The sequence below is a fragment of the Fusarium keratoplasticum genome, chromosome 8 (assembly GCF_025433545.1).
Source record: "Fusarium keratoplasticum isolate Fu6.1 chromosome 8, whole genome shotgun sequence".
Taxonomy (NCBI): domain Eukaryota; kingdom Fungi; phylum Ascomycota; class Sordariomycetes; order Hypocreales; family Nectriaceae; genus Fusarium; species Fusarium keratoplasticum.
In genome coordinates this window covers 891,568-913,106 of record NC_070536.1, presented here as the reverse complement: position 1 = coordinate 913,106, position 21,539 = coordinate 891,568, and the positions used below count along the sequence as shown (strand labels likewise).

At 50.8% G+C, this 21,539-nt stretch overlaps 10 protein-coding genes across 10 annotated transcripts; 5 read left to right on the top strand and 5 right to left on the bottom strand.

The window, feature by feature from the left end:
• Positions 1-154: 154 nt before the first annotated feature.
• NCS57_01011200 (Cellulase domain-containing protein) lies at positions 155-1,629 on the top strand (the record flags this gene model as incomplete). The annotated part of the gene is made up of 2 exons (XM_053059867.1): positions 155-252; positions 333-1,629. 2 exons carry the CDS (start codon positions 155-157, stop codon positions 1,627-1,629), a joined length of 1,395 nt encoding a protein of 464 aa, XP_052910261.1.
• Positions 1,630-1,952: 323 nt separating this feature from the next.
• Positions 1,953-5,994, bottom strand: NCS57_01011100 (Zn(2)-C6 fungal-type domain-containing protein; the record flags this gene model as incomplete). Its single annotated transcript, XM_053059866.1, has 2 exons — positions 1,953-3,134; positions 5,932-5,994. 2 exons carry the CDS (start codon positions 5,992-5,994, stop codon positions 1,953-1,955), a joined length of 1,245 nt encoding a protein of 414 aa, XP_052910260.1.
• Positions 5,995-7,641: 1,647 nt separating this feature from the next.
• Positions 7,642-10,156, top strand: NCS57_01011000 (HET domain-containing protein; the record flags this gene model as incomplete). Its single annotated transcript, XM_053059865.1, has 2 exons — positions 7,642-7,795; positions 7,845-10,156. The coding sequence occupies 2 exons, from the start codon at positions 7,642-7,644 to the stop codon at positions 10,154-10,156; spliced, it is 2,466 nt and encodes an 821-aa protein (XP_052910259.1).
• Positions 10,157-10,317: 161 nt separating this feature from the next.
• On the bottom strand, positions 10,318-11,962 carry NCS57_01010900 (Aldedh domain-containing protein; the record flags this gene model as incomplete). The annotated part of the gene is made up of 5 exons (XM_053059864.1): positions 10,318-10,661; positions 10,711-10,826; positions 10,873-10,965; positions 11,015-11,514; positions 11,567-11,962. 5 exons carry the CDS (start codon positions 11,960-11,962, stop codon positions 10,318-10,320), a joined length of 1,449 nt encoding a protein of 482 aa, XP_052910258.1.
• A 311-nt stretch (positions 11,963-12,273) lies between these two features.
• NCS57_01010800 (uncharacterized protein) lies at positions 12,274-12,779 on the top strand (the record flags this gene model as incomplete). The annotated part of the gene is made up of 2 exons (XM_053059863.1): positions 12,274-12,645; positions 12,699-12,779. The coding sequence occupies exons 1-2, from the start codon at positions 12,355-12,357 to the stop codon at positions 12,777-12,779; spliced, it is 372 nt and encodes a 123-aa protein (XP_052910257.1). The 5' UTR covers positions 12,274-12,354.
• A 111-nt stretch (positions 12,780-12,890) lies between these two features.
• NCS57_01010700 (Cupin-2 domain-containing protein) lies at positions 12,891-13,442 on the bottom strand (the record flags this gene model as incomplete). The annotated part of the gene is made up of 1 exon (XM_053059862.1): positions 12,891-13,442. The coding sequence occupies one exon, from the start codon at positions 13,440-13,442 to the stop codon at positions 12,891-12,893; it is 552 nt and encodes a 183-aa protein (XP_052910256.1).
• A 337-nt stretch (positions 13,443-13,779) lies between these two features.
• On the top strand, positions 13,780-15,107 carry NCS57_01010600 (Fumarylacetoacetase; the record flags this gene model as incomplete). The annotated part of the gene is made up of 3 exons (XM_053059861.1): positions 13,780-14,119; positions 14,168-14,512; positions 14,563-15,107. The coding sequence occupies 3 exons, from the start codon at positions 13,780-13,782 to the stop codon at positions 15,105-15,107; spliced, it is 1,230 nt and encodes a 409-aa protein (XP_052910255.1).
• A 265-nt stretch (positions 15,108-15,372) lies between these two features.
• Positions 15,373-17,944, bottom strand: NCS57_01010500 (FAD-binding-3 domain-containing protein; the record flags this gene model as incomplete). The annotated part of the gene is made up of 10 exons (XM_053059860.1): positions 15,373-16,304; positions 16,352-16,537; positions 16,590-16,604; positions 16,661-16,855; positions 16,910-17,168; positions 17,224-17,421; positions 17,479-17,553; positions 17,605-17,730; positions 17,786-17,841; positions 17,893-17,944. 10 exons carry the CDS (start codon positions 17,942-17,944, stop codon positions 15,373-15,375), a joined length of 2,094 nt encoding a protein of 697 aa, XP_052910254.1.
• Positions 17,945-18,329: 385 nt separating this feature from the next.
• Positions 18,330-20,199, top strand: NCS57_01010400 (uncharacterized protein; the record flags this gene model as incomplete). The annotated part of the gene is made up of 3 exons (XM_053059859.1): positions 18,330-18,523; positions 18,570-20,063; positions 20,112-20,199. The coding sequence occupies 3 exons, from the start codon at positions 18,330-18,332 to the stop codon at positions 20,197-20,199; spliced, it is 1,776 nt and encodes a 591-aa protein (XP_052910253.1).
• Positions 20,200-20,514: 315 nt separating this feature from the next.
• NCS57_01010300 (uncharacterized protein) lies at positions 20,515-20,919 on the bottom strand (the record flags this gene model as incomplete). The annotated part of the gene is made up of 2 exons (XM_053059858.1): positions 20,515-20,831; positions 20,889-20,919. The coding sequence occupies 2 exons, from the start codon at positions 20,917-20,919 to the stop codon at positions 20,515-20,517; spliced, it is 348 nt and encodes a 115-aa protein (XP_052910252.1).
• Positions 20,920-21,539: the final 620 nt, after the last annotated feature.

Here is a 21,539-nt window from a genome sequence, read left to right as displayed (position 1 = left end):
TCCGAGAAGATACGTAAAGCCCTCTGTTGGTGCTCCCGTGTTGTGTGTACTTAGACCTCGTTAGTAAAAGCTTGGAGATTGCAGGTACTGTTACGCAACTCCACGTTCGACTTCTCAGTTCCAAGCAACACAATAGCGCCACTATCAGAAAACCATGTCTTCAGGATATCTCAAAGTCAGGGGCAACGAGATTGTTGACCAAAATGGGAATGCAGTCGTCTTGCGAGGAACCTCACTGGGAGGATGGCTCAAGTAGATGACCCTTGCTAGCGAATTATTCCAGGTATTACATGGCTAGGGCATCAATAAACTAACTGTGTGTTACCTTTTAGCATGGAAAACTTTCTGACGGGCTATCCGGGCACCGAATCCTTCACTCGAGCTGCGATGCTGGAGGTCATGGGCAAGGAGAAGTACGACTTCTTCTTCGACCGCTTCCTCTACCACTTCTTTACCGAGGACGATGCAAAGTTCCTCCAAAGTTTCGGATTGAACTCGCTCCGTCTCCCATTCTCGTATAAACACTTTGAGGATGACATGAACCCACGACAGTTGAAGGAGGAGGGATTCAAGCACCTTGACCGGGTCATTGACCTCTGCTCTTCGCATGGCATTTATACCATTCTCGATATGCATACCGTGCCTGGGTGCCAGAATCAGGACTGGCATTCGGACAACCATACCTCCTATGCTGCCTTCTGGGACTTCAAAGACCACCAAGATAGGACGGTATGGCTATGGGAAGCCTTGGCGCGACGGTATAAGGACAATCCCTGGGTTGCTGGATTCAACCTGTTGAACGAACCAGCCGATCCTGAACAGACTCGAGTGGCAGAGTTCTATGGCAGACTGGAAAGGGCCATTCGAGCCATCGACCCGAACCACATTCTCTTCCTCGATGGAAATACGTACGCCATGGAGTGGAAGGGGTTCAAGGATATCCTCCCAAACTCGATCTACGCCGTTCACGACTACAGCATGATGGGGTTTCCCTCTGGACCCCGATACAAGGGAACTGCTGAGCAAAAGGCCAAGCTGAAACAACAATTCTCAAGAAAGATCGAGTTCCACCGCTCGCACAACGTTCCCATCTGGAATGGAGAGTTTGGCGCTGTGTACGAAACTGAGGGACCTGGGGCGGATGAGAAGAACCAGGAGCGGTATCAACTCTTGGGCGAGCAACTTCGCGTCTACGAAGAAGCTCGTATCTCGTGGGCAATTTGGACCTACAAGGGCTCTGGAATCATGGACATGATCCATACTTCGCCAGAGTCTCCCTGGGGTAAGCTCACCAAGTCGTTCATGGAACGAAAGAAGCATCTGCAAGTTGATAGTATGACTGGCTCTCCGTCAGAGGAAGTCGACAGCCTCATCGACCCGCTGGTTGCGTGGATCGACAAGGTCTCGCCTTCAGCGACCAAGACGTACCCTTCAAACTGGAACACCAGAACCCATGTCATTCGGAACATCTTTCACACTTTCTTAGCGTCTTCTCTGTGTGGAGAGTTTGCGGAGTTGTTTAGGGGCAAGAGTGAGCAGGAGCTAGAGGAGTTGGCACAGAGCTTTTCGTTCAAGAGTTGTGTTCATCGGGAGGGACTAAACACGGTTCTAAGCAACTGGGTAGTGTAATCCTCAGCTCTAGAATTCACCACATGCTTCAACTATGCTTGCCAGAAATTAAAGGCTCGAGTAAAAGAAAGACTTCCCGGTCTTTGGGTCGCCAGCACATTAATTGAATACACTCAAGACACTGGACGTTTGTTGACGTACGCGCTTTAATCCGAGAAGAAAGGCAAGAACAGATGTGGGCATACAGTCCTACGCCGTATCCGTCGAGGAAAGGGGAGAGTTATCGTTCGGCGTACCCTATCTTACCTCCCTCGCTACGGTCAAAAGTGCGGACAGTGGCTATTAAAGGGATACTAGGTTCAATTAGGCGCCGAATGATTTCATTAAATCTCTGACATGTTGAGCAAAGTGCTTTGCCCGGAGAGGTAAGCTAGAGGCCAGGTCAGCCACTTGCGGCTCCTCTCTGAGACGGCCAGTATCTCGTTCATGATATGAGACGCCCATCCTTGGGTGAACCAGTATCCCTCTACCGTGCGCAGCAGCACGCAAAAGTGACCTAGTATCAGCATGGATATAGGGTCTTTCCTGGTTAGACCCTCAACATAGACATCACCGACCTGGTATATCCACATCATGACCACCTCCAACTTGCCCACCACGCCCAAAGTCGCATTCTGCCCTTTGCCAAATGTTTTCTCGCAGCAGTCCGTGAGGACTTTCACCTCGTGCCTATATGCCTCTGCAATACCGTCCCCCGTGAAGACGGTGATCAGGTCTAGAACGTCGTTTAGCGAGGCCCTCCAATCTTCGACACCTGGCTCCAAAAGTGTGGGATCAAGGGGAAGCGCTTCTCTTTCCACGCTGGGCTTGGGGTAGTATTCGGCGAGAACACCTGAGAATATCGAATTCCACCCCACGCTTGATATTACCAGTCGGACGCCCCGTAGTAGGTTCAAGTACGGAACTTGCTGGTCTTCTGAGATGAGCAGCAAGTTACCCGGGCTTGGACCTTTGGCGAATCCGATGAAGCAGATGAGGATGGATATTATGTAGGCGGCGGGGCTGTTCTCGTGGTTGACGTGGCCGAGAAGTATAGTTGCTGTCTGTAGAGCCGTTCCCAAGTGCTGTTCTGCGAGATCAAGGTACTTACGCGCCTCAGGCGGCTTCAGTCTAGCCATGTGGTACGAAGACAGGGAGAGCAGAAAGGCTAGCACACAAGGGTGCTGAAAGCCTAGTCGAGGTACTCCTTCGCACCAAAGGCCGCCCTCGCGATGGTCACCCGCATGTAGAGTATTGGCCGTGGTGGTCATGTAGTTGTGGAAAAGCTCGAGGTCTGTAACATTGAGGCATCCATGGGCGCCTTGAAGACCCCCTGGGATCGAGGCGTTCGAGGAGAGTCGGATTTGTTCAGCCCACGAGGCCCAGTCGGATCGAGGGCGGCCACGACGGCCTGGACCAGAGCTCGTTGCAGGAAGGGGACGAAGGATATGCGAAGGGACGGGAGAGAAGTCGCAGCAGACCCCGAATCGAAGGCAGTTCCCGCACTCGGGCTTGACCTCATCGCACTAGAGGAACCCGGCAAATCAGCAAGGTGCCTGTCAACAAGTGATGGGTACTACTCGCCTTTATCTTTCTCTTCTTGCATGTTTGACAACCCAGACGGGACTTTTTGTGGGATTTACGCATCTCGTATCGGCTCGGATCTGATGGACGAGGCGTGTAGGAGAAAAGCTTGGTGGTGGTGCAAGTCGGACTGGCGGGGAACTCACACTTGTCATGCAACTTCCATCGGAAGACTCGGCGCTGAACAAGGGGAGACGAAGGGAGAAGAGAGGCTGAGAGACGCATGTCTGATGCGAAAACACAAAGATGACGTCCAGGGGAGCCCGTGGTCCTGTTGCATGAGGAGGGTGTTGGCCAGGACAGGGTTGTCCTAGCGGGGACTAGCGTATCCGCTAACACCCTAGGTTTGCGGATTGGATACGTAAATGTTATCATTGGCTTGTTACCCTGGAATCGGAGGAGCTGAGGGTGAGAAGAGGCGCTCCTCTGGCATGGTTCGTTGGCGAATGGCTCCTTCGGAAGGATGATGGCGGTGTCGTTGGTGAAGAAGGAGTAGAGAATACGAGTCATGGGTAAGAATGGATCTTCTCTAACATTCGACCCTGAATATGAAAGCTTGAGTGAGTGATCATCAAGAGTGAATCAATTAACTACTCTGCACTACTAACCAGAAGAACGGTTTCGTCAGATTAAATGAAGCCCTCATGACTCCCCTTCTGGGATTCGCACTCCTGGACACAACGATGATAAACTCGTCCGACTCGGCAACCTACTGATTGTGCTCATGGGATCATTACGGCAGAGTGCACCCGTCTAGCTGCAGCTTCACTCGTGTTTCTTGCCTGGATCTAGGCTAATCTTTGCAAATGCTTTGAGCTCCTTCTTGGGTCTTTTCCTCTTAGTCTCTGGGTAGGCCACGTATATTTGCACCAGTTCGGCGCCCTTGAGTTTACTCGCGTTTTGTACCTCAACAGAAATACTCATGTGGTGATATGCAGATGGCAAGAACTCGTCTGGAACCACGAGATCGGGATACAACGCTCAACCGAAACTTCTACTTCATGGCTCTTGGTACTGTATAGGTCGCTTTTATTCTGATGTAGTATGAACTAGGAAAAAGCTGGGGCAGGCAGTCGGCGAGTGCGTCGAAGCTGTCGTCAGTTGATGACGGGGGCATCCGGGTTGTCTCTGGGTTACCTAAGCAGGACGAGCCCGGCCCAGTTTCAGTCCCTTCGCAGTATGTCGATGAGAATCTTGGGGCCCTTACTGACGTGGACGCCGTTGACGCTAATAACGACCTAGAAAGGTAGGACATGTATCTCACGCAAAGTTCGCTCCAACATGACGCCGCTATCTTCTGTCGCAATGTACGTGTTGTCATGGGCGAGGTAGTGGTTGAGACACGAAGAGATGCTCTTCTCTTGTATGCCGTTGATATACGACGCGATCATAAGCTGCTCATGATGGCGTCCTCACAAAAAGCTTCAAAACCTCGGCCGAGAAGGGCAGATTGCTGGAGACAGATGACAGGAGAGAGGATGGCTGCGATGTGGCGACAGAGAGCTTGCCCTGCGAGGAGATTGTCGACTTTTCGCATCAAGTCAACATCAAAGGTCGCGCTCGTTGCTGTAATGCAAGGCAGCAAACAGCCGGGACTTTGCAATCTGTGTCAGAAGGTCGCTATGTTGGGTCCCTACAGGGAGATACGTACAGCGTTGAAGAATGCGAAGCCGCAGAGGGCATGAGGACCATCGGATGTTGCAGGTATATTACGCTACCGGCAGATGATCTGATACAGCTCAAGTAAAGGTCAGAAGCAGATGAGGCTGAGAGGCATGCCACACGTGAACGCGAGAGTCCAACGGGGCTAACTACCCCATGACGCCCCCTCTCTCGGCATTGCCAGCGCGTCAAAGTCGATCATATCCGGTCTACCGTCTCTTACGAGCAGCAGAGGATATAATTTCGTGACTAATTCCACCGCTCACCGACAGACGGCTTTGATCCAGGTCAGATGCTCTGGCCAAGTGACCCAATTGCACGACGGCCACCCCCTGTGTCTCAAAGCTCGCGAGCTACTCTCCCGCTTACCGAGAGGCTAAACTGGAGATTGTGGATTCATATCATGCAACTTTATTCCCGATGCCCCAGGATCGTGGGTTAAGATTGAGGGGAATGCGGAGAGTCTGGGGGGTACCATTTAGCCTGAAGGAGCTTGTTCGTAGTTATGCCAGTCGCTGATTTTACGGACTCACTCGCATTAACTCTACAGCACTGAGCACAGAGACTTGTTGGAGACTATCAGGGGATTAGGTCAGTTATTATGGCACTGTTCTCCTCGTGATATGGGTCCGTGTCAACAGCACCCGAAAAGGGCGGCATTACATGACGAAGCTGACAGTGATCGTGTGCAGTATATACCTAACCCGGAGAGAGCATGGTTTTGGAATATAGGAGGATCACATGTCTTCAAGTGCGCCTGATAGGCAGTAGTTCACCTCGAAGAGAGCCCAGGGAATGCTTGTCAAGATATCAATCCCAACACCTGCAAAACATAATGCATACTGCTCCTAAACTACACCATGTTTTTGTGTGTTTGGTAACGCCTCCAAGGAAGCCTCCTAAGCTGCTGCGCCTACCCTATTCCTGGTATCTCTTGTGCTTCCTCTTGCTCCTGTTCGTGCATGGGCCACATAGCCCCTTTCTCTTGGTGACTTCGACCAACTCGTCAATCCCACAGGCACCATGTGCCAACAGCCCTCCTCCATTGGTGACTTCGGAGCAGACGAGTTGGCTGACCTCATGGCGGTATCGCCAGTCGCAGCGGAGGCAGAGCCACTTGTAGATGACCGTCTTGCACATGCTGATGGTAAACTTCTATTTGCGACACTGGCCTGTTTCGAGGTTGAATTCTGGTTAGATGGATACCTCGTCGTGTGTGTTGTAAACCAGAGAGGAGCTTCGGTCTTGACTAGGATTTTGTAGTTCAGAAGAAAGAATCTCATCCTTCTCAAAGTCTTGGGCCGCTGTTTATATGCTCGTAGAAGGCTATGATTCGCAGTCGGCATTGCAACAAAATAGGATCTCGTAGTCAGTAGGGTTATTTTTCCGAGAGAATACCCATAGAGAGCTCTATTCAGGGGAAGGTTGTCAGAGGCTATCGCAATATGACGCGTATGCAGCTTCTACTTCATCGTCATGGTCAAGCCAGGATATGTATACACAGAGCTCCTACTTTTCGGGCCTGATCGCATTGATCAGCTGTTGGAAAATTGCATCACGAGTTCCAATATCGACAAACTTTGGACTCTGAGTCGCCGCCGTTCAAGTGAGGTGGGCTGGAAGTCGCCCTTGAATGTCCGCCGCCGTCAAGAATGTCCGGTCTCAAGCCTTGACTCAGAGTTACGTAGTATAATACTCACTGTTAGCTCCATCTATATAGGGCCGTCTCTGGTTTCGTTTCGGCATTCCCTTTGACTTTTTCTTCATCCCACGAAACACGAACCGACCACTACTGAACGAAAGCACGAAAACGTATCAAACCTCGGATTCGCCTCTCACCAAGAATCCGAAATGTGCTGGAAGACCATCATGTTCACGGTCTGCCCCGACTGCAACTCCAAACGGCAGAGGAAGATGACCCAAGAGTCATGCGAGGAGGCTGGTAACATGTCCCGCTACGGCCAGTGCCAGATGAGAGTCCAGATGAGGGATGCTCAGCAACCAGGCCTCTGCGGCGAATGTAAGAAGAAGAGAGAGAAAGGGAAGAAAAAGGCGGTTCACTTTGACTAAGATAAGGAGAAGAAGAGAGATTCAACCTAAGCTAAGAAGGCAATCTGTGGTTTCAAGAACCTGAATATTGAGGTCTCATCTGCTAGCAATTTGGATGTTTTTTAACGAGTATTGATTGTATTTGAAACCTGAAGACTTGTGAGACTGCCATTTCTTCGTCACTAAAGGGAATTCCTTTCTCTACGCCTGTTGCCTGTTTGTTTTAGATATCGTATTAATTGCTAAAAGTCCAAGATATTCAACCTCACAAAGGAAGAACCAACTTGTTCTTTCTTGTCAGCGGTGCAAATCTTTGGCATATCTTTCTGTGACTCAAACCACTACATGCATCAACAGCACAGCCCGTATTCGTCGGTTTACGCAATCCAGCGGCGCATATCGATCTCGAATGACACTACGCAGGCATCCGCAAGAAGCGATAAGATGCGAGCCCACCTCTTGGCTCTAAATTTGGGACCCTTGGCCCACAGATGTTACATTGCTGCGCCCCTGGCTCAGCCCTGCGATTGCACCCTCAATTCTTTCATAGCCTCTTACTGGTGGAATCCAAGTCCGAAGGCCGACGGTGCATATTTCGCGTAGCCTTATGGCTGAGTTTCATTACAGGGGATGGTCATGGCTCATGGGTTTCCTCACGGGTCACGGTGGTTAAATACCTCAAGACCTGAACAAGATTGCAGAATATGACACCATTCAAGATATTGCCATCTTTCAAAAATGAGCGCCACAATCAAAGAGTGTGTTGCAGAGCACAAGGAGCTTCTCCAGGTCCATGACCACTGCCCCGAGAGGGCATATGTCGAAGTACAAGTTCCCGCGGATGCTAGGAAAGTTGTAGCAGTCAACTTTACCGCTATATCGCGTGATCAAGGTAAGCTAGTGTGCATCGTACTTTTGGCTCGTCGCTAATACCTAGATAGGCTGGGCGAGTAAACAGGAAGAGCCATCATTCACATGGTTCGACGCTTCAGTCAAGCGTCCAGAGGGTCGAGGAGACTTGCGCACTATCACCGTCTTTCACAATCGCCTGGCGAATGACGAGTTCTTTGAGCTCAACGCCAGGTGGCATCTTCATGATGGACCCCGTCGTCGACTCTGGATCGAAGCTCTGCGCCCTGGAGACGTCATTCAACTCATTCCGAGAGCAATCTATACGGCTTGGGTGAATATCGTCAAGGAATGTCGGATCAAGATCGAATATGAGACTAAGACCATCCACGAAGAGCTCGATGAACTACAATTGTTTTCCAACACAGAGCATTACAACAGTTTCTTGAGCGTCAACGATCAAGAAATTCGACTTCTTCACGTCGAACCAGGCGAATTCGACGACCCTATCAAGGCATATTTCAGCCAGGCCAGCCTTAAAGAAGCCGAAAATAGTTCTCTCAGCTTTGATGCGCTATCATATTGTTGGGGAGACGTCACAGACCGCACCAACATCTTTCTGGCGCCTAGCAAGGACGACGTCAAGCTTGATGGGGCTCTCCAACGATTCAGTGTCGGTCGATCAGCTGCAGAAGCCCTTCGACGCTTGAGGAAAAAGGACCAGGCTTTGATAATCTGGATTGATGCCGTATGTATCAACCAAGACGATCTTGAAGAGAGAGCTCAACAAGTCACGCTTATGAGCTCCATCTACTCGCTCGCCTCGACCGTACACATTTGGCTCGGAGAAAACAACGTCGGCGTCGAAACATGTCTTCATCTTATTCGAGATATTTGCAACTACAACGACCGAAAGTGCCCTGGTGGCGATCGCTGCGCATGCTCAGGGACTTCTCACGACTTGTCGTTGGAGGAGATAGATGCCCACATGGAAACTCAGAAGAAGGAAAAAATCCCCATCTCTTTCCAGGGCATGTGGGAGGTCTTCGATATCCATGAAAAGAGTTGGTCGAGAGAAATCATCGATCTTGCGGGCTGGTACAACAATACGCAGCTGTCTTTCCTGATGAGCACGCTTTTTGAAAATCCCTGGTTCACTCGAGTTTGGGTTGTCCAGGAAGCCTTGTCTGCGAATCAGGCTCTGGTTCATTGCTCAGGCGAACAAGTCCCCTGGGAAGAGCTTTTGCAGGTCAATACCTGGTTAGGAGATGCGCGTTTCCGAGGCCAGAGCCCACATATCATGTCGCAAGCCATCATGCAGCCGATTTGGAAGTCGTTGAAGCCAAAAGGGAGAACAACAGATACTCCAATCACCCCCGTGGACGCCGAAGATTCAGGGAAACTCTCTGGTATCTACGACATTTTCTTCGCGGGACTGGACCTCAAGGCAACAGATCCTCGGGACAAGTTGTTTGCTCTTCTCACTTTTGCAGACGAAACTCATGTGGCTGAAGACCTGGATGACTTGATCCGCCCCAACTATGACAAACCCGCGGAACGAGTCTTTGCAGACTTTACTCGTTGGTGGATTCGAGAGCACGACTCACTGGCCATCTTGTCCGCTGTTCATTGCCATCCAGCTCGAACATGGAGAAGGACTGTTGGCTCAGATTATCCCGAGATGGAGCCTAATAGACCAACCTGGTCTGTCAGCACCATTGGAAACTCAAGATGGGTTCAAGCAAATCTCAACACTCGCTTCAAGTTTTCAGCAGGTGGCAAAACGAAGCCCAACGATGACCTCCTCAAGATTTCGGATCCTCTGGTCATCCGGCTATCAGGCCACTACGTCTCCAAGATTGCTGCCATCAGCCACTATCCCATCGAATACCTCTACCCATTTACCCACGACAACGGCGAGCAAAGCGACATTTGCGCAGTTTTTGACAAGCTCTTTGATCCATGTGGATTCACGGGTCTTTGGACCCTCAAGCCTAACGACGAGACTGTCGAAAAGGCTCGCCACAAGTACGAAGATCACGTCATCGCTCACTGGAAGTATGTCAAAAGGCCAAACCTGCAAGTTTTAACACCCACTGGTATGCCAGAGCTAGAGTGGCACGGGACAGACTATGTGCCTACATGCCTTGATCCTTGCTTCTTTGTCGCCGAAAATGGACAGTTTGGGCTGTGTCCTTGGCCCTCCAAGGTAGGAGATGTGATTGCGGTGCTGCATGGTGGAAATGTGCCGTACCTGCTGCGGCCGGTTAAGAATGAGGATGGGTCGAGTGATGGGGTGTATGAGTTTATCGGTGAATGTTTTGTTGATGGAATTATGCATGGGGAATTCCTTCAGTCATTGGGAGCTACGGCGGAAGTACATGAGATTTTTGATATTATCTAGCCTACCACGAAGATACCACGAGTCAAGTGCTGCATTTGTAGTCCGAGGGTTTTGAGTGCTTATAATATGGTTACAACCCGTAACAAGACTACCTAGTGATGGACTAACCGGGCGCCAAAGAAAACATACTAGATATCAACAGTGAAGGTTACAACCGCAAACTATAGAGCTCGAGCCCGCCAGTACTTTACAGCATAGTACCCAAGCAACCCAGTCCCCGAAAGGAGCGTGGTCAAAGCCAGCACCAAGCCTGTAACAATCCCCTGGTTGAAGAAGCCAATGCCTCCTGCTCTCTTCAACCTCACAATCTCTGGAAGTTTTGTCGTTGCTTCCCGATCTAGGGCAACTAGCTCATGAGGTGACGATCCGCTCATGAACTTGGCAAGCTTCTCGCTGGTGGAAGAGTTTGTGATGTACTTGGGGGTTGGATTAGAGAAGAGGTCCTGTTGGTAGATTCTGTAGCTGTTTGGTTGCGGGGGATGGCCCTCTGGAGCAATCGGTGAGTCTGCCACTTGTTAACTTTGTCATATTACTCGAGAGCGACGATTACTTACACATCAGCTCAGCTGGGATCTGGTTCACAAAGCTGGCAGTCGCGTCGACAAATTGGCACATATACTTGGCCATGTTCGGGGTAGTAAATATATATGCTGCTGCAAGTGGACCAGAACTATACAAATCAGTAAGAGTCCTGAGGAACTTGGGTTAACTCTTACCTCCTAGATGCATCGATTGCGTCGTCCATGCTGGTGACGGAGTGAATAACAAGACAGTTTTCTGCCACCTTTTGCCCAAGTAGAGTAGATTTTCTAATTGCCATTAGCACTGATCTCTGCATTCTTATTTCGTCGAACGTACCTATCTTCAACGTCCAGGATGAGTCCGCCAGACCCTGATGCTATAATATTGACAGAGCCGTCTTTTTCGGCTTGTTTGGCAAGCTCGGATTTTGCCGCTTTGGCGGATCTCCGAGACGAAGCTGGGTTGGCCATGAAGTCGGTACTTTGTTGGACAAGAGAACGCAAGAGATCCTTCTTTACCCATTCATTCACGTACACAACATCTGGAGCATACGGAGACTTTCCACCGAGGCCGAAGCGAGACGAAACTAGGGCCTTTGCTGCTGCTTGCACGTCGGCATCTCGCTCCACGAATGCAAGAACTGGTGCTTTCGAGTTTGACACCAGGTCTTGATTTGATGTCGAACGTGTTGAGCCATTCTGGAGGACTCGAATGTGTGGGTGGTTGATGTCTTCTGAATTCACTTGCTGGCTCGTGACCTCCAAGATATCTTTGTCCAGAGACTCCTGTATCAGACCCAGTACAAGAGATGGTGTTTCCAGCAAAGAGTTTTGAGCCTTTCATAGTCAGCGTTCTGTCTGAAACTTGATTGTACCCCTTGGTAATTACCTTAACTATCACGCAATTACCTGCTGCAAGAGCTGGCACCAGGGCCGCGATGAGGCTGTACAAAAAGGCATGCGAAGAAGGTTCAATGACTACAATGCCAACTGGACTCCGGCTGTCTGGATCATCGCGTCCTTTTGAGATGGCATACTCATCTTCTAGGCACTTCTGTGGGTCGATTGACGCAAATGCATCCGCGATGCACTTCAGAGCGAGCCAGTACTCGCCCTTGATCTCTGCTGGTCTGTGGTTGGTGTCGTTCTTGATTGCCTCTTGGATCCGGGCTGCGTTATCCGCAAGCGTGCTGTGTAATTGCTTGAGCTGGGTCTTCCTGTAGAAGGGATTCAGGACTCGGCCGTCTATGGCGGCGGACCTGACTGCTGTGAATGGCTTCGTCATTGTGATGTGTGTGTGGCTGGGACGCTATTCAGCTAGATGGCGAAGACCTCAAGCGGTTGCGAGAGACAAACACCCAAATAAGCACGCCTTTTCCCCCTGGAAGGCTTCGTGAGAAAGCACATGGCCTTAGCAAGCCGCATCGGGGTCTCCCGACCGGCTCGGGATGTGGTCTCGGAGTCTCCTCCACATGCCGAGTAGCGAGCACCGAGCGTCACGGTTCGGCATCGAATTAATCTGCCGAACCGCGAATGGGCCGAAGAGGCGAGTTGGAGAGTCCACATTGCTTACAACTGAAGGCTTGCCTGCCAGCGCCCATCGTTCCGCTTAGTATCATCACTGCCCGCCATCCTCGCCCTCCGTACAGCAACGACTCATTTGACACCGCACTCAACATGTCTACCATTACTACAACCGAATCAGCCGCGGCGCTGAATGGAAACTGGCACAGTCATGTGTTGGCAGACTATGAGCTCCACCACTCCCAGCCCCAGCCCTGCGAAACTGGCACTCAGTCGGCTCCAGTTCCATCACCAATCGACCGCCAGTGGGATACACAACATCGCCGCGTGCCCGCCTACAGGGCCATAAACAGAAACAGAGATCAGTCTGAAGTGAGAGTCTACACAAGTCCAGTGGAGCGTGTTTTCATCACAGTCATGTTTACGGGCCTGAACATCAACGCCGTATGCCTTACACTTCAACTCTGGAATGACGACATACTAATGACGTGCTTTAGGGTGCTGCACAGTATTGGAGGGCCTCTTTTGGGAGACTGACGGATCGAGTGTTTAGATATCAGGTGGGAGGAGAGCTATGAGCGTGGAAGTATGTAGTTATTCGTCTTGTTTCAATGAAGATTCGCCTCAATTTTGTCATTTTTTGAATGCTAAACTGTAGACAAATGTGATCATACTATTTTACAACTCGATCATTTTGATGCCTTGACCCCCTGCATGGTACCATAATCCTCACCAAGTTGCTTTCCCTCCACAGTAATTGGTGTCGATGGCTGCAGAACGTAGAGCATTCTTGCCCAATCCTTGTCGCTGGTATTCCTCCAAGCGTGCATGGTTCCTCTCTGAATGCAAATATCACCTCTCTTCAACAACTTGGTCTCTCCAGAGTCCAGAATAAGCTCAACCTCCCCCTCTAGAACAACGCCATAGTCAAGGCTGACGGTGCGGTGCATGGGAGATGTCATGCCAGGGCTCATATCGACATAGCGTAGGACAGTACCGGTCGAGACTGTTAGTCCTGGAGGACTGCTGAGGAAGTCCTGGTAGGACTTCACATCCGCCCCTTCGTCAAGTTGCACAGGGAATTCTCGGGTGACATAACAAGAGGCGAATGAAGCAACTTTGTCTGGAAGCTCATAGAAGGGTGCTTCCTCAGGGACGGACGAGTCGATAATTGCTTTTCCCTCACTGTTGTGAGATGTGATGTAGCGTTTGGGGTGGCTGAGGTTTCCTTGGAGTGCCATGTTGAAACTGATTGGATTACGGTAGGCGATTCGGTATGCGATTCTTGGTGCGTACCCAAGCTGTAAGCTGAAGTATGGGGTGTTCTATAGTGCATTGGTCCTTACCCCGGGGATCCTCTACCGTCGCTAGTTGCCGATCGGGATGTGGAGAGACGCCCCCGACCCTCGCCTCACTCCCTGTCTTCGCGCTCCGACAAACATCTCCGGGGCCGACTTCCGAGCCGGAAATAGGTTGTTAGGAATACCTCATGATGGAAGGTTGCGTTTTATGAATAGTGACACTTTACTTGCTCCGCTGTCTTGCTCAGTTACGAATATCGTTGAGAAACCAGACATGATGGATTTTTCACACCATTTCTCAGATGAGAACATCCCATTTGGCATCGCGTCGTCTGCCAAGCATCAGGACCCTCAAGCTGTTACCAGGCTAGGGAACACTGTGCTATTCCTCGACGACCTACAGGACAATGGACTCTTTGGTAATCTACCAAAGGGGGTCTTTAGACAAGGCACACTAAACGAATTCGCTGCGCTCCCGAGATCCAAGTCGGTGGAGGTTCGCCAGACAATCCAAGACGTGTTCCATCAAGATGGGGTGGGAGGGTTCCCCTCTACGGCACAAGAGGATGTATCCTCGGTGAAAATGCATCTGCCTGTCGAAATAAAGGACTTTTCAGGTACTTAGTCTCCCAGAAAACACAGTGATACTATTACTAACTGTTCAGACTTCTCCTGCTCTCTTGAACACGTAACAAATGCAGGGCGCATAGTCGTTGGCAGCACGAAGCCGCCCCCTTCATTCTTCAAGTTTCCTATTGGGTACCAAGGGCGCACGAGTTCCATCGTGGTTTCTGGGACCGACATTGAGCGTCCTATGGGACAGTTCCGGGACAAGTCTGTCACGGATCCCCTCAGCGAGAAGGCCATCATTTATGGGCCTTCGAAGCAGGTTGACTACGAAGTTGAGCTGGCGGCGATTGTCGGAAAGCCGCTGCCTATGAGGCAGAGACTTAACGCTGAGGATGCTGAGGAGCACATTTTTGGTTTCGTTATACTCAATGATTGGAGTTGTGAGTAAGTCGTCTTGTGCTGCGGTGATGGAGACTAACAGGATTCACAGCCCGTGATATCCAAGGGTTTGAAATGAATCCTCTGGGACCATTCAATGGAAAGAGTCTCGGAACTTCTATATCTCCATGGGTAATCACACTCGAAGCCTTGAAACGTTTCAAAACCGGCAGTTGTCCTCAGCAGGATTCGCTGCCTTCGTATCTCCGAAACTCTAAGCCTTCAACTTACTCCATCACAATGGAAGTCGAGATCCTCACCGGATCGACCGCCACAAAGATTGGTGTCTGTCCTGTAGACTCCCTGTACTGGAGCCCGCCTCAGCTTCTCGCACATGCCGTGAGCTCTGGTAGCGCGCTCCGGACCGGCGACATCTTGGCAACAGGCACAGTCAGTGGCTCCATTGATGGGAGTCGTGGCTGCTTGCTTGAGACGACTGAAGGTGGTACGAAGCCTGTAGCTCTAAGTGATGGGTCACAGCGTACATATCTCGAAGATGGCGACGTTGTGCGGATTAGCGCGGTAGCAGGAGAGGCTTCCTCAGGGGTTGGATTTGGTGAATGTATCGGCCGATTAACACCAAGCCGCTCGCTTTAGGTTGCCGCATAGATTGTTTCGTATAAATCAAAACAAGATTCTCCCCAATATGTTCCAATAGCAAGTGCAACTAGTTCCTGGGGGGCTTGTTCACGGAGGTATTTGTGCAGGACTGACAGGTGAGAACAGTTTTCCGACCCCACTACTATAAGCCGGCATCTACTAGAAAGCTGGAGTTCGAAATGTCTTCTATTGATGAGAGATGTTGTTGAGTCAATTGCATCTAGCTTAGAATCTAACAATCGAAACCTTTACGAACATGAATCTACTCAACCCGCCTTGCATGCGCGAGATCATCAACACCGTGTCCCTCCTCCACCTTGCTCTCAACAATGTCATAAACCGGTATCTCCGAGAATCCAGCGGCAATATGGTGAAGAGTTGGCAGATTCTCCCAGTTTCCTTCCGTAAAGGCGAGCCGCCCTCCACTGCCAACAGTCACCTTGTCAACCTCTGGCGGGTTGTTCGCCAGCCCATTCTGGAGAAACACTGGGTAAGCTGCATCTGCGACTCCGGGATTTCCAACGGCCGGCACGTATCTGTAGACCAAGAGTCCTTCATCTGGGGGAGGGGGATTGCCGATTGCTCCGTTGGTCAATACGTTTGCCTCTTTCCCGAGACCATCCAAGGCCATCTCGACAAAGGTTGCGCCTCTCCAGCTGCATCGGATGCTGGCAGTGGAACCTTGCTTCTCAACATCAATGTCGCAGTAGATCTTTGGCATGCCCAATTCCTCTCGGCCAGTAACGATAGGGTCGGTCAGAGACTCAAGAAGGACTGCAAGGAACGAACCGCGGAGCTTGCTCCCATCCTTCTTCTCATACTGTACACCGTGGATCCAGAGGCCAAAGAAATTGTAGCCACCTCCACCAAGCCACTTGAGGTCCTTGAGCTCGGTACATTGAAAGCTGGCTTCGGCAATGGTTCCCGGCTGGTAGAAGCTGAATGCAGGTGTCGGTAGCAGGGTCTTGAGATGCGTGGCAGAAGTCTTAAACCGAAGTTTGTAGGTCGTGAATCGCGAATCTTGAGTGGGGATTGGACGCCCATAGTGATCCTGGCGTGGGCTGGGCATGGGCCCAAAGGAAACAGGGGACCGCCAGTAAACACCGCCATTCCGAGACCACAGGAGCTCCTTCAGTGCCCGTGTCGAGTTGTGCCACTCGTCATGGCCAAAATTATAGCCCATGAACTCCATGACTGCAAGCCATTAGTATCCTGATGAATAATCCAGATGGGTGTCTCACTGTTGAAGTCGCCGCGGTTCTCATCGTTGAGATCCATGCCGGCCTGTCGAGTAAACTCTTGAACCTTGTGAGCCCTGTGGTCACGAAGTTTCTCATAAAGAGCAAGTCGATCTGCAATATCTTCCCTACGGGTGCCCCGTGGGAGCAGTGCGCACAAGGACGCCGCGTCTTCAATAGCAATGCCACCTATTGTTGTCAGCAATCAATAGCTCCAAGACATTTGGCGCCTTTATAATACCTCCTTGTCCTTGATCTAAGCGACACATGTTAGTAAGGCTTCTTCTTATCATGCCATCGTTAGAGACTCACGAGGTAAAAACGGATGTGCGGCATCTCCTAGCAGGACTAGTCGCTCCTTGTGCCAAGTCGGAATGCGCTCCATGTCAAGAAGAGTCCAGACCTTGAGCTCGCTGCTATCAACCAACTCCAAAAGGGATCGAACCCTTTGTTCAAAGCCCTTGTACACATCGAGGAGTAGTTCCTTGCTTCCCCCTTGGCCCCAACCTGTGTCCTGAATCAGCCATCTTGGTTCTCAACACAATATTTGGCAAGGCTTACCATCTCCTTTGGAGGCAGCAGCAGAAATTTCGCTCGGGTGGATGCCCACAAAATTCATCACGGTGTTGTTGGAGCAAGGATACATGATCAGTCTCCTGTCGTCACCCATCCACATAGTCAGATAGCCCTGTCGATCTAGAAATTCCTTGGTGATTGGGTTCTTTCCAATCTTTTCGCAGGGAATCATGAACCTGAAAGCACTCTTTCCCGACCCATAGGGCTTGACACCTGGTCCAACAACAATTTGTCGTGTGATTGACTGTAAGTTGTCAGAATACAGGTCAACAGATGGGATTTACGTGAGATAATCTTACGCTGACGCCATCTGCACCTAAGACTAGGTCCCCAGAGATTGATGTTCCGTCGGCAAGCTTGACTGTGGCAGTCGATGGATCAACATCCACAACCTGGCTTGATGTTTGAAGGACAGCCGGTGTGCCTAAGCCTTCAGAGGATACAGCAAGCTTCTTTAGGTCTTCATGTAGCTGAACACGATGAGACAGCACCCAGGGCTGCATAATCCATTAGTACCAACTCGTCAACGACGAAATATTTGACCGGGCCCTTACATGCTGCCAAATGCGAAGGGCCTTTGACAGGTCATTGTCAAATTTGAGTTTTCCAGCAGCATCATATTCCGTTACCTACACGCCATTAGCGGCTATGCTTCGACTTCACGGTGTCACATTACTCACTCCATTGACTGGGTTTGCTCCAAAGGTTTCGGGGAAAACTCCGAACCTCCTGAGGATGCCATGACAGTTCGGGGCGAGATGAATAGCTGCTCCAGTTTCCTTGGCTAAATGGGAACGTTCAAACAACTACAAGATGTCAGCTTTCCAAACGACCTTTCAATCAGCAAGAAGTTGGACTGACCGTCACTTCATGGCCCTGTTGACGGAGGCCCAAAGCTGCAGTCAACCCTCCAATGCCTAGATAGTGTTAGCTATGTCAACGTGGGACATGATTGATGCGATTTTCACCTGCTCCAACCACTAAAATCTTCAAGGGGGCTGCTTCTGAGGTGCCGGTCATAGTTTCTTGCGTGATCTTCGAGGTCGCAGTTGCTACAGCCAACAGATGACTGGGTAACACTCCCACAAGTACTCATCACTCGGCATGAAGTTGAGTAGCCGTCGGCTGAATACCCCATGACCTGGCTGGTCAACATAACTTGCGCATTCCCGGTAGATTCCCGATATGAAATCCGGGGAAGAGGGGGAGGGGGAGATCGGGAGTCGGCCCCACGTAACCACGGATCGGAACCCCCCACATGGCTCAATACTCGGCTTGTCTTGCATCATGACGTTTTGGGTATTCAAAAGAAGCAGGGAGTAGACGGATCTAGAGTTATCTTGAACACCGAGCCTTTTATCCGCTGTCAATCACCCCCTGCTCACACTTGTGCTCATTCGCCACAATGCCTAATCAGATCAAGGACATCCACACCGTGGATGATACATCCTTTCCCTACATCTTTGAGCAAAACGCCACAGTTACCCTCAAATCTGGGTCTGGTTTAGTCCGATGCAACGTCTATCGTCCTAAGGGCTCTGATCGGGTGCCTGTTCTGGTCACCTACGGCCCATATGGAAAAGACATTCACTACAAAGAGTAAGCTCTCCTCCAAACTGTTCCACTTACTCCTAACACGTCAAAGTTTCCATCCCAAGTCTTTTTCAGAGGTCAACCCTCAGCACAAGTCTGATCATTCAGCATGGGAAACCCCAGATCCAGGTTTCTGGACGACGCATGGGTATGCCGTTGTTCGGGCTGATGAGAGGGGTCTCGGGCAGTCCCCTGGTCTCCTTGACACCATGTCTAGGGGCACGAGCGAGGCGTTTTTTGACGTGGTCGAATGGGCCGCAGAGCAGTCATGGTCCTCAGGCAAGGTTGGCCTCTTGGGTATTAGCTACTACGCCGGAAGCCAATGGCGAGTAGCTGCCCGTAAGCCCAAAGGTCTAAGCGCTATTGTGCCGTGGGAGGGAATGTCAGACTACTACCGGGACAGATGCCGTCACGGAGGAATCCTTTCCAATGGCTTTATCAAGTTTTGGTGGAATCGACAGGTTATCACGAATCAGTACGGACGTCCAGGTCGAAGCTCGCGAAACTGGGGTCCTGACACGATTGAGGGTGATCTACCCGAACAGGAACTCGAGGCAAACCGGCAAGACCAGACCAAGGACAACCTGGAGAATCGCTTCCGAGACGAGCCTTACTACGCGTCCAAGGAGTATGACATGGGTGACATCGAGGTGCCCTTGCTGTCTGTTGGCAACTGGGGAGGTATTCTCCTTCACCTACGAGGCAACATTGAAGGCTATACTCATGCCGGATCAAAGTTCAAGTACCTTCGGATGATTACAGGCCGCCATGATCTTCCTTTCTACTACGAAGAAGAGGTCAATGTTCAGCTCAGCTTCTTGGATGCGTTTCTCAAAGGCGATGACAGGGTCGGCTGGTCCCAAGAGGGCAAGGTTCCCCCTGTAAGTCTTGTTCTGCGCAAGGGAAATGTCGGCTTCAACGACGCCGAGAAAGAAAAGGTGTATCCTCGTCGTGAGGAGAATGAATGGCCAATCGCGCGGACCCAGTACACAAAGCTCTTCCTTACGCCGGACCTAGGCCTTTCCTGGAACGGACCAAACAACGACCGAAAGAAGCTGTCTTATAGAGCTCTTGGCACGCTAGAGAAACCGGAGCTTCTCCAATTCTCGACGACTCCTTTTGAGTCAGAGACGGAGATTACAGGACACGTTGTTGCCCATCTCAACGTCTCGGTTACTCCAGATCCGACGGGACCAACACCGAGCGACATTGACCTATTCGTCACAATCCGCCACATAGACCCATCAGGACAGGAGGTCTTTTATACGGGCACCGCGGGAGACCCTGTGCCCGTGACCAAAGGTTGGCTTAGGACATCGCTGCGGCAGGTCGATCAGCAGAACCACAAGCACCGCCAGTGGCTTCCCCACCGAAATTACACCAGCAAGGATGTCTTGCCCGTGATACAGGGTGAGATCTATGCCGTGGACATTGAGGTCTGGCCAACCAATGTCGTGGTTGAAAAGGGTGGCAAGCTAGTTTTTGAGGTGTCATCAGGAGATACTCAGGGATCGGGCATCTTTTTGCATGACGATCCGACAGACAGGTGAGATTCTCGTCAAGTAATTACAGGGAAAGAACTGACAGAAAGCAGGTCTCCGGAGACTTTCCAGGGCCTCAACAATATTCACTTTGGACCCCAATTTCAGAACTACATCACGCTGCCTATCATTCCAAGCTAGATACTTTCCAAGGAATTCTGGCACACCCATTGCATGGCGGATATGAGGTGGGAGTTGGATACCAGACGGGGAATTACACTTGGAGTATTGGAAAGATAAACCTATTGTCTTGACTCTAACACCAGCGAGCGAGATCCGACTGCCTGGTTGTTTAAACTCAATAGAATATTATCCAAAAGATATGTTGTGATATATCTAGACGAACCACTATGCACCGAACCCAAAGCAAAAGCCTCTTTGCCAAAACGCACCAGTTATGAAGCAGAATTATTACATGGAAGTGCACCTTCCGACCTCTTATCTAGAAATCGCCCTTCACAGAATGCAGCCAGCTGCAACGGCCGCAATCACAAGTACTCCTCCCATAGTACCCATCTTATTGCTACCCGCCCCATTGACAGGCACAGCAGGCGAGGGAGTCGAGGCAGGCATAGAACCAGTGGGTGCTGCGGCACCAGATGGCATGGAAGAAGACCCAGACTCGTCGGTGACGACAGTCAGAGGTTTCTCAGTGCAGGATATAGTTGGCAGCGCGGAGCGCGTCACCATGTCGGGCGTCGAAGAGTGAGAGGGGCAGCTACTGCAGGTAACAGTAGTAGAGACAGACTCGGCAGCCTGGGCTCCTGAGAGGACTGGAAGGGTCGTTAGTCAGGGTCGTGAAGCATATGTGAGGAGGGGAATTCTCTTACGAGCGAGGGCAGCGACGACGTAGAACTTCATGGCTTCGAGGTGGCGTAGTGTGGTGGAATGAGTGTAAGACAGAGCGAATGATGATGCTTGAGACAGGAGCAGAGAGAAAGGAGATTGAGATATTATGAATTACTTGGGAGTCAGTGATCAGGAGACAGATGGCTTAAGATCAACATCTGCCTCATTCAACTCATCAATGCTTGCACGCATGCCGACAATCCAAGCTAAGAATTACCAATTCGGATGCAAATGCCGTTCTCAAGATTGGCCTAGCAAGGATATCGGTAGGTAGAATTGTTGTATCAGCCAAAAACCAGTTCGTCCGGACACCGAGTCTATGATACCAATCCAGCGCTAACCGTGGCGCACGTCCGGCAGGTCCTAGCTACTTTTCCCGCAATGTCTTGGAATCAAAGACATGCGGTTGGAGATGAGCGAGCTAAAACGTCGTTAGTCTCCCGGAAAGATGACAACCCGGGCTTCGATAGCTCCACACTCTCCGACCGATTCGGGTGAGGGACAAACAAGTTTCGACGCTAGAGGAGGACGGGACTGTGAGATGCCGTGCGCGGATCCCCAGAGTCCCTGCCGATCTTGTTCTGTTCTGCTCGATTCCCTCACGTGCCTAGCGTCGATTTTTGACCTTGAGA